Source organism: Macrobrachium nipponense, chromosome 49, assembly GCF_015104395.2.
Source record: "Macrobrachium nipponense isolate FS-2020 chromosome 49, ASM1510439v2, whole genome shotgun sequence".
Lineage (NCBI taxonomy): Eukaryota > Metazoa > Arthropoda > Malacostraca > Decapoda > Palaemonidae > Macrobrachium > Macrobrachium nipponense.
In genome coordinates this window covers 2,916,337-2,933,642 of record NC_087224.1, presented here as the reverse complement: position 1 = coordinate 2,933,642, position 17,306 = coordinate 2,916,337, and the positions used below count along the sequence as shown (strand labels likewise).

General features: G+C 39.7%; 1 protein-coding gene across 1 annotated transcript in view; it reads left to right on the top strand.

Annotated features, from left to right (window-relative positions):
• Nucleotides 1-12,204, top strand: part of LOC135205268 (uncharacterized) — a 109,683-nt gene extending 97,479 nt beyond the window's left edge. Inside the window, 7 exon segments of the mRNA XM_064235633.1 lie at nucleotides 2,452-2,539; nucleotides 3,196-3,363; nucleotides 4,032-4,281; nucleotides 4,986-5,218; nucleotides 5,616-5,806; nucleotides 6,602-6,643; nucleotides 7,132-12,204. Of these exon segments, the coding sequence (XP_064091703.1) occupies nucleotides 2,452-2,539; nucleotides 3,196-3,363; nucleotides 4,032-4,281; nucleotides 4,986-5,218; nucleotides 5,616-5,806; nucleotides 6,602-6,643; nucleotides 7,132-8,106 (1,947 nt within the window). The 3' untranslated portion in view covers nucleotides 8,107-12,204.
• Nucleotides 12,205-17,306: the final 5,102 nt, after the last annotated feature.

Genomic DNA, 17,306 nt, shown 5'->3' with positions numbered 1-17,306 from the left:
AGTAGAAGATTACGAGTTAGATAGGTGTATGAAAGAGAGTAGGAGTGTTAGTGTTAGGACTGAAGTAGCTGAGGTTGTACCAGAGTTTAAAAGCTATAGGGAGGCAGTTTTGGAAGGCCAAGGCGAATGGCAGAGCGAGTGGTAGATAGGAGCGTCAGGGCAAGTAACGTGAGTGTAGTTAGCCCTAAAAGAGATAGCTAAAAGAGATAGGAGTGCGAGTGTTGGAAGAGTGGGGTCAGTTAGTTGTGAGCGAGAGCAACAGTGTTATAGATGTGGTAAGCCAGGACACAGGAAGAATGAATGTCGGTGGGCGTTAGGAGCGGGCTTCGGGTGTGGGCAAACGGGGCATTTAGTGAGCGAGTGTAAGAAAGATAGAGATATTAAGTGTTACAGGTGTGGACAGGTAGGGCACATAGTTAGTGGATGTCGGGGTACCCGTATGAACGTGGTTTGCGGCAACTGCGGGAAGAACGGGCATTATGCTAGGATGTGTAATGAACAGCGTGCAAAGTGTGTTGAATGTGGAATGGAAGGTCACATGGCGAGTGTGTGTAGGTGAAAGAGGATGAGTCAGGCTGGGAATTCGGGAAACTTAAGTGAAAAGGGGATTCAGTTGGGTGGGTCCTCTAGTATGCGGCAGTGTGTTCGGGAGAATGCGATGAGTAAGTGGTTGAGGGTGAATAAATGCGAGCCGAGTGTCAGTGAGCAAATGGGTCTGGTTGAGTATGGAAGAAAGCAGAAGAAGGTGAGGAAAGGGAATGAAATGGAAAAATGTGAGCTGCATTATAGAGAGGTTAGTGTTAGGGTAAAAATGGTGGATAAGGCATGTAATATGGATGACTTTGAGGGGAGGAATGATACATATAGCATGTGTGGGTTTCAATTGTCAGGGTTTGGTGAAGTTTCACCAGGAAGGGAATTAGGTGGTAAGGATGTAGTTGGCAGTATGATTGAGTCTCTTTGGGGGTTTGGCAGGAGTGTAAATGAGGTAGGAAAGTGATTTGGTGGCAGAGTTACGAGAGATATTCGGACAAGAGTTAGAAGGGGTAGATGAGATAGTGAATGGGATTTGGGAGGATGTGAGGTAGATGGTAATGGTAGTCTGACTGGAAGTGGTCTGGGAGAAGTTGATGTCGGTGTAACTGAGAGTGTGTATGAGGGCCCTCAAACAAGATCCAGGGGGCCTGCATCCGAGTATCCGTGGGTTTTGCGGAAGACTATTTAGTGTGGGTGTTGTGAGTGAAAGGAGATGTTGTCAAGAGTAACAGGGGAGGAAATATGGAGGAGTTATGGAGTTCCATTTGACAACGTCTGTGTGTGTGTGTGTGTGTGTGTGTGAGATGGCTGTTGGTGAGTTCTGGGTTGTCTGCTGGTGCTGTTAGTTGTGTGTTGTGAGTGAAAGGAGACGTTGTCAATAGTAACGGGAGGAAATATGGAGGAGTTATGGAGTTCCATTTGACAACGTCTGTGTGTGTGAGATTGGCTGTTGGTGAGTTCTGGGTTGTCTGCTGGTGCTGTTAGTTGTGAGTTATGTGTTTTGAGGTAGTTTTTAGTCAGTCTTGGGCTAGAGCCTGTGACAGTCAGTAGTGTTGGGAGCAGTTGGTTGAAGGCATTGATATTCAGCTGAGTTGCATGTTTTTGTTTGTTATGTGGTTTTTGTTAAGTTAGTGTTGTTTGCTTAGAGTTGTTGTGCCTGTGCTATTGTGATTTTTTGTGTTTGTGCAGTGGTCTTTTGTTGTGTTGTTGAGTCTTTGTTGTTGTATGTGAGGTTGTGGTTGTGTTCCTTGGTTGTTTGCTGTGTTGTTGAGTTGTGGTTGTGTTCCTTGGTTGTTGTTGAGTTGTTGGGTTGTAGTCCTTGGGTGTTGTGCTGTTGGGTTGTGGTTCTTGGTGGTGGTTGTTGGTGTCTCAGCGACATTGTGTGGGTATAGGTTAATTGTCCTGCGTATATGCTGTAGTGTAAAGAGGAAAGTGTGACTGGGGTGAGTTGGGCAGCTGGATTGGTTAAGTTTATATGGGGGGGGGGATTTTGCCCGTTTGTTTTTTAGCTTGTGATCTCGCCACACTGTAGAGAACTGATGGAACAGTTCAGAAGAGAATTCTGGCAAGCAGAACTCTGTTGTCTTAGCAGAAGGTTATGCTAAGGTTTTTTTATGTGTAATTTTGGGTCATTCTATAAATTAAGGTACTATATACTCTGAAGGTGTTAGAGTCTAAGTAGTTAACAGAAGTTCCTTGTTGAGATGTCGAAAAGGAAGTAGTAGTATGGATAGTATTAAAATTGTTGCTGTATCATGAGGGCCTTAATGTCAACAGAATGTACCTCCTTACTAGCATTCTGTAGTACATTTTTTAGTTATTTTATTTGTTTATATTTCTAGAAAGACCTAGACTGTAAGGCTATGATAAATAAAGACTTGAGTTCCTCCTCTCACTGGACATAATTCTCCGCAGATGGAAGAAGACAAAAATCCAGCAGCAGGAGAGGCGGTGCAGAAAATGCAGACTCCGTCAGACATGCCCATCATTGAAAACATTCCAGGTCAGTGACTTCTCAAGTCCAGGTACATCCAGACTCTAGAGGTCTTCCTCCCCAGGGAACATTGTTGTTGTGTTAGCAGGGACGTACGCTTGGGAATTGGTACTAGTCTTCTCAGTTATAGCCATGTAATGTCTTATACAAGATTTCATGCAGTTGGTTGAATTCTTTCTTGTTCTTCATTGATGAAATCAACAGAAAGTTGTAATTATTTTTATAAATTTGGTTAGCAAGACCACCATATCCCATTTCTAGACAGTTGTAGGATTTGCTCAAAGCATCTGCTCTTCAATGAGAGGTGAATAGTGGGTCAGAACAAACTTTCATTTTCTTTAAAAATACTAGAAATAAAAGGATGTAAGATTATTCCCCCCAAAATTTCAGCCATTGAAAGTGGGTGCTCATTAACTCTCACTAATTACACAATCTTTGCTTAGTTAGTGATAAAAAGTGAAGGAAATTGTATTCATATTGTTTATGCATTAAATGCAAATATATATGTATCAGTTTATAGGCGTGTCTATTCACATCTTTCAAAGTCGAGATGGTACCTTTTTGTGGGTCCAAATTCCCCTCCTATACTCTTTGTCAAGTCAGTGGGATGCTCGTATCTTGCGGAAGTTGTAACAGATTATAATCGTCTCCTCCCCCTTTTTAAGATCCAGAAGATTCCTCAGAGAAGGATGTTATGAGTGAACTCTCGAGTATTGTAAACGCCACTCATGGCATGCCAGACGCCAATTATACGGAGAATCTGTCGACCACCATGCCTCACGACGACAGTCCTCTCCCTAAGAAGGAGCCTTTGGAAATGCTAGCCAAAGCGGGTAAGTGTGGGTATGTTGCTGTGCTTGGTGAATACTATGGTGATGTCAGTGTTCATTTACTGTGTAATCAGTTTGTTATAATTTAGTTGGAATATACATATTGTAAATGCTGCTGTTAGATATAATTTAGTTGGAATATATTGTAAGTGCTGCTATTAGATATTCCCCTAGAATATGTATTGCAAAGAGGATTTTTGCTGTATTAGCTTGTGGAGAAGATTTAGTGTATTTTTTTGAAAGCTAAATATTTGAATTAATCATTCATCTCTATATTGCTGTCTACATTATGTTGCATCATTGGCTCTAAAATTAGTTTACTTTGGGGAAAGTGATGTTTGATTTCAGTACAGATGCCATTTTTGAAGATGCACTGGGCTACACCACTGCTCAAATTCACAATATGCTAATAGAAACTTACTTTGCTTGTAGATAATTTTATTGTTTCACAGTCTATTATACTTTCCTTGGAACTATCTTGGGTGAAGATAGGCATATTGTTGAGCAATATTCTATATGTAGATAAACTATTGTAAACAGTCGTCTGTGTTACAGTATGTTACTAAAGTAGGTACACAGTTGCTGTTGAAAAGTTCTCCTCAGGGAAAGGATTAAATTGCGTAATTTATTGATTGTAGAACACTCAGATGATTAAACTGTTCTTCTTACAGTCTGGCCAGAAGATGAGTACATTGTCGAATATTCCCTGGAGTATGGCTTCCTCAGACTTTCCCCTGCCACTCGTCAACGGCTAAACATTCCTGTCATGATAGTCCTTTTAGATCCTACTAAGGATGCCTGCTTTGGTGACGCGCTCTCTCGCTTCATTCTTGACGAGTTCTTGGGTTACGACGACATCCTCATGGGATCCATCAAGAGTCTGGCGGAGAAGGAGGAGAATAAGGGTTACTTTTGAGGTAAGTGGGAGCACTAGGGTTATTTTTACCACAGGTGCTAATGTCAATAGTGGTGCCAAGTTGTATCGTCCTTATCGCCATTTTCGTTTAGCTTGTTGGCTTTTCCTTGACGAGATTAGATGCTTGATAGGGTCTTGACATTCTCCTCTATGTTGAAGAAAGTGGAATGGTAACAGAACCATTCCACTTTCTTCAGGGTCTGCTTCTGTACCATTGCATAAATATCCTCCATGAATTCACTGTTGACTTTTCTTGCGTGTGCTTACACCAAGAACCCTTTTGCTGCATTTGGTTAACACTCCTTGTGATATCATCTAATAAATATGTCAATTAATATCTATATTCATCCTCGTAGCATTTTCTTTGTCAGTTTAGAGACGATATTATCTGTGCATTCTTTCAGGTCACCGTAATCTTGGTACTTATGTTAATGTTCAGAGTTGTCTTCTCTGTTATGCCTTGTATAAACATCTCTTAAGATTGCTTATACGTATTCACCAGATGTTCTGAATTTGCTGAGTTATAAAAAGTATGTAGTTCATGACACCTAACTAAAATTGATTCATATTGAGAGTAGATACCTGGTTTGGCTGAATTATTGGACTTGTCCAGGTACAAGACTATATTTTGTAGTTTCTTCAGTATTCCTTGACGTTCTGTCATACTGAGTTTGGGGGAAACGATCTCAATTCCGATTTCGTCTTGCAGGAACGTCGTCACCGGAGAACACTACCGATTTGTGAGCATGTGGATGGGCGGGAGCAATTACCTGGCCGCTGCGTTTGTCATGGTAGTTTTCACTCTGAGCGTTTCCATGCTGCTGAGATACTCCCATCACCAGATATTTTTGTTTATCGTGGACCTGTTGCAGATGTTGGAGCTGAATGTTGCTATTACGTTCCCAGCTGCCCCGATGTTGACTGTTATTCTGGCTCTTGTTGGTAAGTAATTCCAGTCTTTTAAAAGTCCAAGTATCTAGTCGTAGATGTTGGAATATTTATACCCTTTTATTTGAAGGAACTTGCATAAGTAATTACTTTTATATCATGTGCTGAAAGACAACACTGTGTATCCTGATGAAGGTATAGTAACAGAGTTTATAATTTCACGTTTATAAATGTTGATATTTGATGAAAGTATTGATAATTTAACTTAACCCATTCTGTTACACATTGATATTATTACTAACGCTAGGAAGCTTTTCGTAAAGTACGATCTAGCCTTTCTGAAAATACGGCCGTATGTTTTGTATTCCAACCGAGATAAACCGCTCGGATACCTCGGCTCTTTGCACAGGTTCTAGCCCAGTTAGATTATGACCAGCCACCCTATTTTCAGGCATGGAAGCAATAATGTCCGAATTCTTCAACGACACCTCGACTGCATTCTACATCATCGTCCTCGTGTGGGTCTGTGACCAGTACGAGGCGATATGCTGCCACACCCCCATTACCCGTCGTCACTGGCTGAGATTCTTCTACCTGTATCATTTTGCCTTTTATGCTTACCATTATCGCTTCAATGGACAGGTGAGAGAGTCAAGACTTTGTTAGTTTATTAATGAAGACCATTATAAGTGTATGAAGTACTATTTGCATGTCGTGCAGATTGATAAACAGGTTTAATGGAAAGCCATTGACTTTTACATATTTGGACAAGTAGTATGACTGCTGGCATCATATGTGTTAGTCCTTGTTTTAAGAGAATTTATTACTTAAAATTTCTGGCTTTTAAGAGATTTTATTATTTACAATTTCAAATAATGTGGAAGGTATATTCATACAAGAGTATACACAGAACTTTTAAAACTGTTTTCTGATGCTGACAATAACTGTATCATATCTGCCGATTGCTTTGGTGACGAGTGTTTTCTTCACAGTTCTGGACAAAATGTTCTTGGCCAAATGCTTTTTCATGAATGAGTTGAAAACTAGAGGAAATTAAAAGTTATTTATCAAAGAAATGTGAGTAAATGTATACATACTCCCAACTGTTCACAGTACATTTGGACCAGCTGCTTGTCAATGTTGTTATAATGTCCTTGAATGTTCAACTGATTACAGTTTATACCAAGAGCTGATTAACTTTAAACTAGTACATATATGAAAACAGTTAAATGTCAAAGCAGGTATAATCTGCAAACCTGCTTTTACCCTAGATATGCAACATTCCCTTGGGGAGGAAGTTGGTTAAATGTCAAAGGAGGTATAATCTGAAAACCTGCTTTTACCTCAAATATGCAAAATGTCTTTGGGGAGGAAGTTGGTTATTAGGAAGCCTTTCCATGTGAATGCAACTGATTAATGTTATTTTTTTCTTTCTAGTACTCTTGGCTGGCTCTAATGACATCCTGGCTCTTCATTCTTGTGAGTACCTTATTGCGTTTTTGTACATTGATCAGAAACATTGTTAGCTCTTTTGGACCCTCTTTGAATTGCCACGTCTTGGCAAATGATCGTCTATTACGGTTATTCTGATGGTTAGATTATTAAAAGCTTTATTCACTCAAAACCTCATTTTGATGTCTCCTTCAGCAAAGAAATAGAAGTCTTTGGATAATTCATGTCAGGATTTCAAGACTAAGTGTACTGTATACACAGTTGTTTGGTTGGGCTGGCGATGAGGAATTCACTCATTTATCTGTCATGTTTTCCTTTCTTTGTTTATTTTGGATATATTTGTGTGAGTTGTCCATATACTTCCCTTTTACTGCTTTCAACATAGCTAAAGTGACCTGTTTTTCTATCCATTGTATTATGGAAAAGATAAATTTTTTATTTGTGAATTATATTATCTTTGGTTGTGAAGAATCTTTTTGTCTTCCCTTATTTTAACTCTCTTCTTTTTGTTCCAGCATTCCATGCTGTACTTCTTCCATCATTACGAACTCCCAGCGATACTCCAGCAAGCTCAGATTCAGCAGCTGGGTCGCGTTCACACCGTCAACATTGTCTTGCGAAACGTCCCAAACAACAACAATGCAAACAATCAGAATGCCAACAATGCTTCAAATGCAGCTGGAAACGACAATGCCGGAGAAAGGAACGGAAACCCCAGTTCTGCAGGCGCCGGGAACGAAAGACCTGCCAGGAACATTCCCCCGGTTGTCAATCTAGTCTTCCGGAACATCACCGGTGCCATGGCCAACAACAGGAACGGAAACGCATCGCTCAACTTCGTCTTTAGGAATGTGAGGAGCATCGTCCAGAACCTGCAGCCGGCTAATGCCACGACCAGTGTCGCAACAAGAATGACCACCACGGCACCTACGTTCACTACGGCATCCACAAACACGACCATCTCTACTGTAGGTGCCACTTCAGATGTTGGATCTGGGACTTCGGCTGCTGCCGACCCAACAGCACCAAGTACTTCTAAGAGTGAAACTTCATTCGCCCCTAGTCCAGATGTCTCCTCGAAGATGAAAGAGACCCTAAGTGGCCCCCAGGCTTCAAAAACCATAGGTGGTGAGAGCAGTGACAGCCAGCTGTATGGGGCTGTCCCAGTCAATACATTCGCCAGCGATGGCAGCCATCGTCAGCACGTAGCCGATAAGTGGATGACATCTCCCGCAGCATCGGATAAAGGAGAAGCGAGCAGTAGTGGTCTGCAGGGGTTCAATCTTCCGAGAGATGGTTTAATTGGGGCCGTACCTTTAGAAGACAAGGATCCCTTGCACCTTAAAAATATAGGAGCAACTGCATTACCTCCTTCCCTAGACTCGGAGAGCACGTCAAGATCGAGCCCACCGGCGCAAGAGCTGAGGCACAGAACAACCTCAAAGAGAAGTGAATATCAGCAGCCTGATGACGGCGACTGTAGCGGATAGTTCGGATTGCCTTAATGAAAAAAGAGAGCGAGAGAGAAAGAGAGGAAAAAAAATATAGTTTATTTTAATATGAAATTATTTTTATTAATTTTTATTATTATTGAAGCAGTTCTTGTATTGCCATTAGGCTTATCTCTACTGAGTATACATTTTGAATGAATGCTCGTAGTATGTCCCTTTTTTGATTGGTGAGTCTGTTCTAAAGCAGACGGCATCGTGAGGTAAGGGAATTGTGTACATTTTTTCCCCCCAGTAGGACTTTGGTGTTTTAAATTGCGAATCGAGAACACAAAGTGAAACGTGTTGTAGGTACAATGGTTTTTTTTTATAAAGTGATGTCTTTCAGTCGTACTTGTCCTCTCTGTTTATTCTGGTCTGTTGTTTTACGGGTGTGTTGATGGTATTTTAATCCCATTCGTGTCTATCTTGAAAGAACCTGTCATTCATGAAGATGTCCTTTTAATTTACTTTGGGCACTAGAAAGATTAAATGCCAAAATAAATGTCCTTTTTAGATAAGGTATGTCATAAATGTCCTTTGTAGTTTGTGATTGGTTCAAAGATAAAACTTTCCCTTGATATAATAATTACCTCAAAAGGTCAAATTTAACCATTCAAGACTTTCTTAAGGTTGATGAGAATTAATAGCAGGTGTAAAAATCTTTCTACATAAAGGGTCTACTTACTTTTCACACTGAGTTCTGTTGGGGATTTTTTTTATATATAGTCACAAATGTTCATTTTGTGTCACTTGGGCAGTGTCATTCTTTACTCTAGAGTCACACAGAGTAGTACCAATGTGAGACATTTGGTTGTTATTTTCTAATGTTAGGTTTATTTACTTTCTGTCCCGATATGCCAGTAGTACTGTCGTCACTTTGCACAGCACAAGCATCGGCATGTTCTTGTGAAAAAATTATACTATTATCGTTTCGCTCATGAACATTGCTAATTGCAGGATGATCATCCAACAGACTTTTGCCCTTGTGTGCATAATTATGCTAAGGTCACAACAACCTTTTCCTCCACGACAACCTTTTTCTCCACGACAGAAAATCCCTTGTGCCATCTGTGATGCCAGGAGTACTACTGTTCTTGGAAAGGATTTCTAGGTGCAAAAGGTAGCCACTGGCAAAATGATACAGTTAAGGTTTGGGAATAAAAGGCAAAAAGCAATGCAGCTGATCCTCTTGGAGGCTACCAAAAACCCTTGGTACTGCCCACAGCTGGCCATACTGGGCATCCTTAAGTGTTTGCCAAAGATGTTTTTCCTGATCTGGTCTTAGGAAATAGTCTCTTGGAGAAGTGCAATAGATCAGTCAGCAATAGAGTGCACAGTGGTTGAGACACCAGCTAAGAACTGTTCAGTCTTGTCTCTTGAAGTCGGGATCAGTGATCAGTCTACATGGAAGGTCAGGAGGCTTATGATTGAAGGAATAAAAAGCTCCCCCTTGATGGCTATGAAGATGCAAAAATTAGAAAATACTGCAATTGTTGCCAACCAGAAATGTGTTAGCATGATGCTGAGAAATGCCAAACTCCTTATGTCTCTCAATGCACAGAACTTTAACGCGTCCGTATGCTGACTTCTAACGCCTGAGTGCAGACTTTTTTTTTTTTTGTGCTGCAGTGTAAAGTTCCTGAAGTCATGAGGACAACAGCCTCTGGGAAAATATTGCTTGATTCTCTGTCAGTGTAACCTCTTTGTCATTGTGTCAGTGAGAGCAAGAATATGCTGCAATCCTCTCAACCACAAACATAGCAAGTGGAATATTTCAGAAGGAGCCATTACTTCCTTGACAAAGCTGTCGGATAACTCTTCACGACTTTCCAGTGTATTCTTCTGTACCTAGCCCTATACATATGGAAAACATGACACTTTTTAACCTTAATGATACCCGACTGATGGTGGTTGAGCCCCTTCTCAGCCAGATATCGTACAGCTTGTCTGTCTCCAGATACACATTTGCCACCTGATGTCATAAGAAAATATTGACTTGCTTTGCTATTTGCAGTTTTCAGACTTTCAGGTTGTTTCATCACAACCTTATGTCCTTGACTTTTAACTTAACAGGTCAGAAGTCTTCAGATAAACATAGGGAGTTCTCTGAACCTATCAATGGTCACTGAAGTGAGATTTTCCTACTGCTTTAGAGCCACGAAGGTTGAACCTCACTCCTCTGTATTTTCTTTGACCAATAGGAGTGATGAACACAAACTTTTGCTTGAGTTCACTTCCACTTGGGATTGGTCTAAAGTAGGACAGAGTAACTAGAGACTAAACTTTTGCCAGGGCACATAAATATCTGGCCATTATTCCATAATCTTCCTCTGTTAGGTTTCACTGGTAGGGCTGATGTAGATTCTCTTATTCACAGGTCAAGCCTCTGAATAAGTGTTTTCAGAGCAAGAAAAGCAAACCTGGTTTAATTGTAAGGCTTTTTGCACCAAGTGCTAAAGATAGTATTACCATACATATACACCATCATACTGACTGAGGTAGTTTTTAAAATGAGGCTAATGACTTATTTTTTGGAAAGGAATAGCTGCACATATTCTACAAACAGCAAGACTGATCCACAAACCAAATATCCAGGTTGGCAAAGAACAGCAGTTGGGAAATATCACCTTTAGAGTACCGATTTCGGCTTTGTAGTGCTTTCTTAACAGGAGGAAAAGTGATAAGCCATACTTCCTTGTCAATTCTTCTTGTGTACACATTCATGGGTTAAAGACAAAAGCTCTTGATGCTTAGATCACTACCTATTATTCCTGATCAAACCCACTGTGTAGGTAGTTTTAGTAGTCCTAGAACAAGGCAGAGTAGTGTTGGGGTCTTACAATAGGCTGCTAATGAGTTACGACTGTGATGAGAACTGGCACGAGAGGCATTGGCATGCGCTACATTCAGATGTTCAGGCCTTCAAAACTGTGCCAAAATCTTTTAGCAGTAGACTGTAATAGACTGATAACTTGAAACCTGCTCTAGGCTTTACTGCATTAACGAAAATGTCAACACAATCTACAAAAGACAAGTATGTCCTTATTAAAGCGAGGAAAGCAGGGAGATCTTGGGGTATTGTAAATCGTTCTAGATGTTTTCTTTACATTTACGGCAAGAGTTCCAGAGACGAGAGGATTATTTTACCATAAACACATCTGTTTGCTGCAATTTTTATTACTTGAAAGATGGACATTTATATATTTTAATCAATAGGATGAACTTTATGTACAAAGTTCTCATGGAAATTAGAACTTTATGGATTAAGTTGTTGAAAGAATGTTCCAAATTTTAAGTTCAAAGTATCAAGAGGTTAGCAGCCTCACTGCTTGGAAATGAATAATACCTTTTCCAGATTTCTTGAGCTTAGTTCCTGTGTTTTTACTTTTTCATTTTTGTATGATTTCAAAGTTTTCTGTGACCATTAATGCTTATCAATAGCATTACTGTTTATGAATTAATCTAATGTTCAGTTTTTTTACTGTGTTCCTATTTTCTTAAGTGACACTAACTGCCATGAGTTGTAAAATTTCATGTTGGACCACTTGGAAAGTTGCCGACAAGCCCATGTATGTGGGGGAAAGCCCTTTTTGATAGTTTAGTTTTATTTATTACAAATATGGCCTGGTGATTTGAGTGACTTTCAAAAGCGAACGTTGACACAATGTAATGAACTCGTCCTTCAAGGAATAGTGGGTGGAATTGGTTGAATTCGTAATCGCGTCGTTCAAGTTAGACGACGAGGATTGCCCCAATGATTATACTGTACTCCCCAGGGGGGTATGCGGTAACCCCAGGTGAAAAGTGCTGTGCTTCTCCACTGTAAATCCAAGTACAGTTAGATTAATTCCAGTGACCCTTACCATACTATGTACAGCAGATGCCGCTGTGTGTGAGGTGAACTTCGTTTATATCTGCTACTATCGTATTCAAGCTCTATATACTTTTTTTATTTCCTTTTTTCAGGGTATCCAGTACATAGTATGTTGTTATATACTTTTTGTATCATTTCTCATTTGTGACTGTTATTTATTTAATTATACATTCTTGTTGGCCGTATTTGATGAGGTTTTAGCATCATAACATTGTTCATAGATATTTGAGTTTTATTTATACCTCACTGGAACCCACTTATGTCTTGTTGGGGGTGAGTCATGAGGTCCACACAAGTGCCTCCTACTACCGTTTGTCCCTTAACATACTTACCATCTGCCATAGGGCAAGGCCTTTTACTGACATAAGGCTATCTTACCCCAAAGCAACTAACCTCAGGTTGGGTGTGCCTTAATCCTTGCTGTTAAAACTGCCACAATGACTGCAAAATGATTTGTCTCCATAAAAGGAAGCCGTTAATATGAAACATTCCAGAAGTTTAAGGTTAGTACAACTGTCTGATTTGCTAATTTCTTTTCATGATGCGTTATTTGTCACTGAGTAACGATGGCTTGTGAATACCGATTTTTGTGGGCTGATGCAAAGAGAGGCCCTCAACTGTTGGCAAAATAAGGGACAATTGTGGTATAAAAAATAAGTGTTGAGTTAACTTTCTGTAGAAACTGCATAGCTGGAATTGGAATTTCTTGTGGTATTTACTGCAAATGATAATCACTGAAGGTATCCACTTGCTTTCTAAAATGCACTGGTCGATGATATCAGCAATCAGATGGTAACAAAAATAAGATAATTTGGACGTTCATGTATAAATGGAGACTAATAACACACTGTATTGAAGTACTGGAGGGCCAATGAACTTTTCCCTCCCTCCAGGAGATGAGACAAGTGGAAATCTTCATCTTGCCTACTTTACTAATAACAGTCTGGCCAGAATAGACGATTGTTTTTACTGCAATGTCCACTTATTGGTAAATTCTCCATTGCTTCTATGTTCAAAAGTCCAGAGGATGTCCTTAACTTAATTTTTCATATGGAAGATGTTTAAATAGCTCCCTTGTGTCATGTATACCAGAAGGCTATCAATGGTTTTAGTTTTTTGACTGTAAATGGAACAAAAATGGATGTAATCGGGTATGGTATTACTAATGGAAATGGAAAATAAAATACAAGAAGCTATGCAGAAGGGGCCAAATAAATTTTGCATACAATGTACAGTCCAATCTTTGGGTCCTAGGCTGAAATATCTAACACTTGTATTGTAAACTGAAACATCAATCCATGTGGTTGAAGGTAAAACATCTGGGCCTTGGGACCTAAGCTGAAACGTCTACCCATTGTGGTCTTAAGTTTAAACATCCACCCCTTATGGTACTAAGCTGGAACATCTAATCTATCCGTGGGTCCTAAGCTAAGACATCCAGCTAAAACATGTGCCAGGTTATCTGCTCCTTGTAACTTAATATACCAGCCCTGTCAATCTTTCAAATGAGCACTGTAATCCAAATATTATGTATTTACGTAACTTAAACAGTAACCTGAACTTCTAACCTCAAAATTATCATGATTATATTGAAGGTGCTGTGTTAAATTGAGGTCTAGCAGTGCCTTTTTTACTTCCAAGTATTAATAAAAAGAATCCGGTCCAGTTTTACACCGATCCACTGGACTGCTTTGAGAAGAATGTTTCATGACTACTATGAATTTCAGGGACAGTGCAAGCACGTTTTTTGGCAATATTTCCGTAACGAACACTCGTATCAGAACGAGATTTTGCTATAGTGTATTACACCCAGTGCCGTAATTTATAAGGGTATCGTGAATCACTAATCGTAAAGAATAACGACACTTGTCCTTGTACCAAGAGACAAAAACTCCATTATCCAGAAATGGATACGAACGCAGCAGTAAAAAGGTCCATCTATACCCTCTCCCCCTACCTCCACCGCCACCCCTGTCCTTCCTTCCTTCCTTCACCTTCCCTTCTCTCTCTCTGAAAGTTGCTTCAGTTTAAACTTATTTTCTATGATTTTTCTATCTAATATACCAATTGTAATATCTAACGATCCAGTCGGTTGTTAGCTGCCAGTTGACAGATTTATTTATAGCATTGATCCGCTCATCTCTCTCTGAAAGTAACTTCAGTTTAAAAATATTTCGTACGATTTTTTTCTATATCTATCTAATGATAGTTTACACTGGTGGATATATCTAACGATTCTCTCGGTTGTTACCTGCCTGTTGACTGATATATTTATACTCTGATCCTCTCTCTCTCCCTGTGGTAGTGGTGCCTACTGTAAATGGTTATTAGAGTGAGAGATATCTAAATGTATGTTGGAGCAGTAAAACGATAGACACTATAATTTATGGTAAAACGACTGTTAAACTTGTGGTTGGTTACCTTCGTAATCCTCATATGGACTCAGGGTATCAGGAATATAGTACTTGTATTACGAAGGTGAAGAAGATATGGCCACCACGGAACTAACTCTCGGCACGGTTGCAGAAATTCGTTTGTCACGCAACTTTTCAAATTTTTTTAGCCATGAAAAAGTCGCCAATTGCCTTCGGATTGGTTTGAATAAGTAACTAATCCTTGATTATAGTCATGCACATATAACCGTCGCTTTACCATAAATCATAGTGTCTATCGTTTTACTGCTCCACCATACATTCACATATCTCTCACTCTAATAACCATTTACAGGTAGGTACCACTACCACAAAGAGAGAGAGAGAGTTTACTGTTGCGTTCGTATCCATTTCTGGCTAATGGAGTTTTTGCCTCTTGGTACAGGGACAAGTGTCATTATTCTTTACGATTAGTGATTCACGATACTCTTATAAATTACGGCACTGGGTGTAATACACTATAGCAAAATCTCGTTCTGGATACGAGTGTTCGTTACAGAGTTATTGCCCAAAGACGTGCTTGCACTGCCTCTGAAACCCATAGTAGTTAAAGATGGTGATTTTAATATGCCCACTAGGTTAGGCTGAATTCCCTCAAATGGGGCAACACGAGTTTAAGTATCAAAAATGAAAACTTTCATATTGTCGTTCAATATTTAATATATCGAGCAGTTTATTTAGACAAGTATACATACATAAATATTCTTATTGGGCACTGCAATTCCTAGCACTGGCCCTACCTCAAGTGGCCAGGTAGACTGGGGTTAGGTTAGGTTAGGCTTAAAATGGTACACGAGTGGTAAGGTAATGTCATTAACAACTCATTTGAATATTCCAAATCCCATGCTTCATTGACATTACTAAAAGACTCCAGTGTAAAATGTAGATACGTAAGTGCCTCTCTCCATAAAAGTTAAGAAATATTTTCCTTTTGGGACTAAATATTGCAAAATACAGCTCCTAGGTTCAGATTAACCTATAAACTAATGGGCATTTTAAGGTTCAAAACCACAGCACACTAATCTAGGCCTCAAAATAGAGTAAGTAGACTAGAAAATTATTTTTATGGATAAAATTAACATATGAAAAGCACTCTTTGGTTTACCTACGTATTTATAAAAGGTAGATCTATATAACTATTCCGCGGCGACCTACACTATGGCAGTTGCCATTTTCCTATGCAGTTTTAGCTCCTGAACAAGAATTTAGAGTAATATTTATTCGGACGGCTGTAATTAACCCCCAGGGGCCAGTACTAAACACGGCGAAATACATTGGACGCCACAATCCCTAGTGGATGTCATATTTGCGGTTACGTTCCTTGCAGTCCGTGCGGAGTTATTCCTTAGAATTACCAAAAGTAATAATATTACAATTATTGCCGAGGTCTTTAGTGAAAAGTGATGTATACGCTTTCTCTGCAGATATGACAAGTCCAGAGGTCCTTTGTACACTTGCAGTACTTTTTGGACACTTGACAGTACTTTTAGACACTTCAGAATAAACCACTAATAAACTTCAAAAGGTTACTGAGCCTCCGCAATGCTGGTTAGCAAAACGTGGAGATATATCAACGCCAATAATTGCAGCTCTGACGAGACTTGTAAGCATTCTATCTTGAATAAATACGAAAGGGGTACAACTGAGCAAAATCACACACACTTAAAATAAAAAACTAATCCAGGTGAGGTCCCTCAAGGGAAGCGTCCCTCAAAAATGAAAAACCTGGCTATCAATGTTGCTTTGGCAACAGTTTTCTGTTGGCGTTTGGCACAGCTGATAAACGCTGCCTCGAGCCCTTATCTGTACCCGACAGCAGTACAGGTGTTTTGTACCTTCTGTAACTTGTCAGAAGGCATATTTGGCACGAAGTTAGCAATGCAACTTGAGGTAATTCTACAGAATAGTTCCGCACGGACTGCAATGAACGTAACCGCGGATATGACATCCACTAGGGATAAGGGCGTCCAATGTATTTCGCCGTGTTTAGTACTGGCCCCTGGCGGGTTAATTACAGTCGTCCTAATAAATATTACTTAAAATTCTTGTTCAGGAGGTAAAACTGCATAGAAAACTGCAACTGGATAAATTGGTACCTTATCGAGTTTCTGTAGTAGGAGCCAACGAAAAACACTGCATAAAACCACGAAATATACAGCAGAACGTCTACAGTGTCTCACTTGGAGCACTCCAGGTAAACTGTCAACTGCTTCTGTAACTGTAAGTTGTAACTGTCATCATCTGTCAATTCTGTTGTGGCCAGGAGCGAAAGACAGGTAAATAAGTCTAGCTTTGTAAGGTTAATGATACCCACTTTGTTTTAATGTAAGTTAGAACATATTATTATCATGATTGTAATATCTGATTAAACACAGACTTAATTAATAAGATCATCAGCTCGAAAAACGTATATTTGTGTGTATATTAACTGTCTCTAAAGTAGATGGATTATAAGTATAGGCTTCACTTAGGAGTGAAAAGTACGTTCAGGATTTATATATATTATATGGTTGATCTCCCAATATCATAATTAAGACAGTAACGGCAGAAAACAATGCAAATTCAAACTAAAGTACTTTGCAATAGAAAAAATGTTAAACAATATATAAAAACAAAATAATTTACGCATTTCCCTGACCCATTGAGAACCGGGACGTTGATAGCTCTCTATAAGGAACTCGTTCAACCGTCGCTCCATCAAGGAACAATAGAGGCTGCTGAGGACCAGCGGGCCAGGCCCTCGAGACACAAAAACACCCCTAATTCGCCCTATAGTGGACCGGGAGGGTTGGGGGTGGACCTAATTTTTGGCAGTAATTGCGAACGCTAATGGCAGACCCGTGTCAAGTAGGGAAGGCGATCTCTTGTAACGTTGCATTTTGCAAGATTGCTTT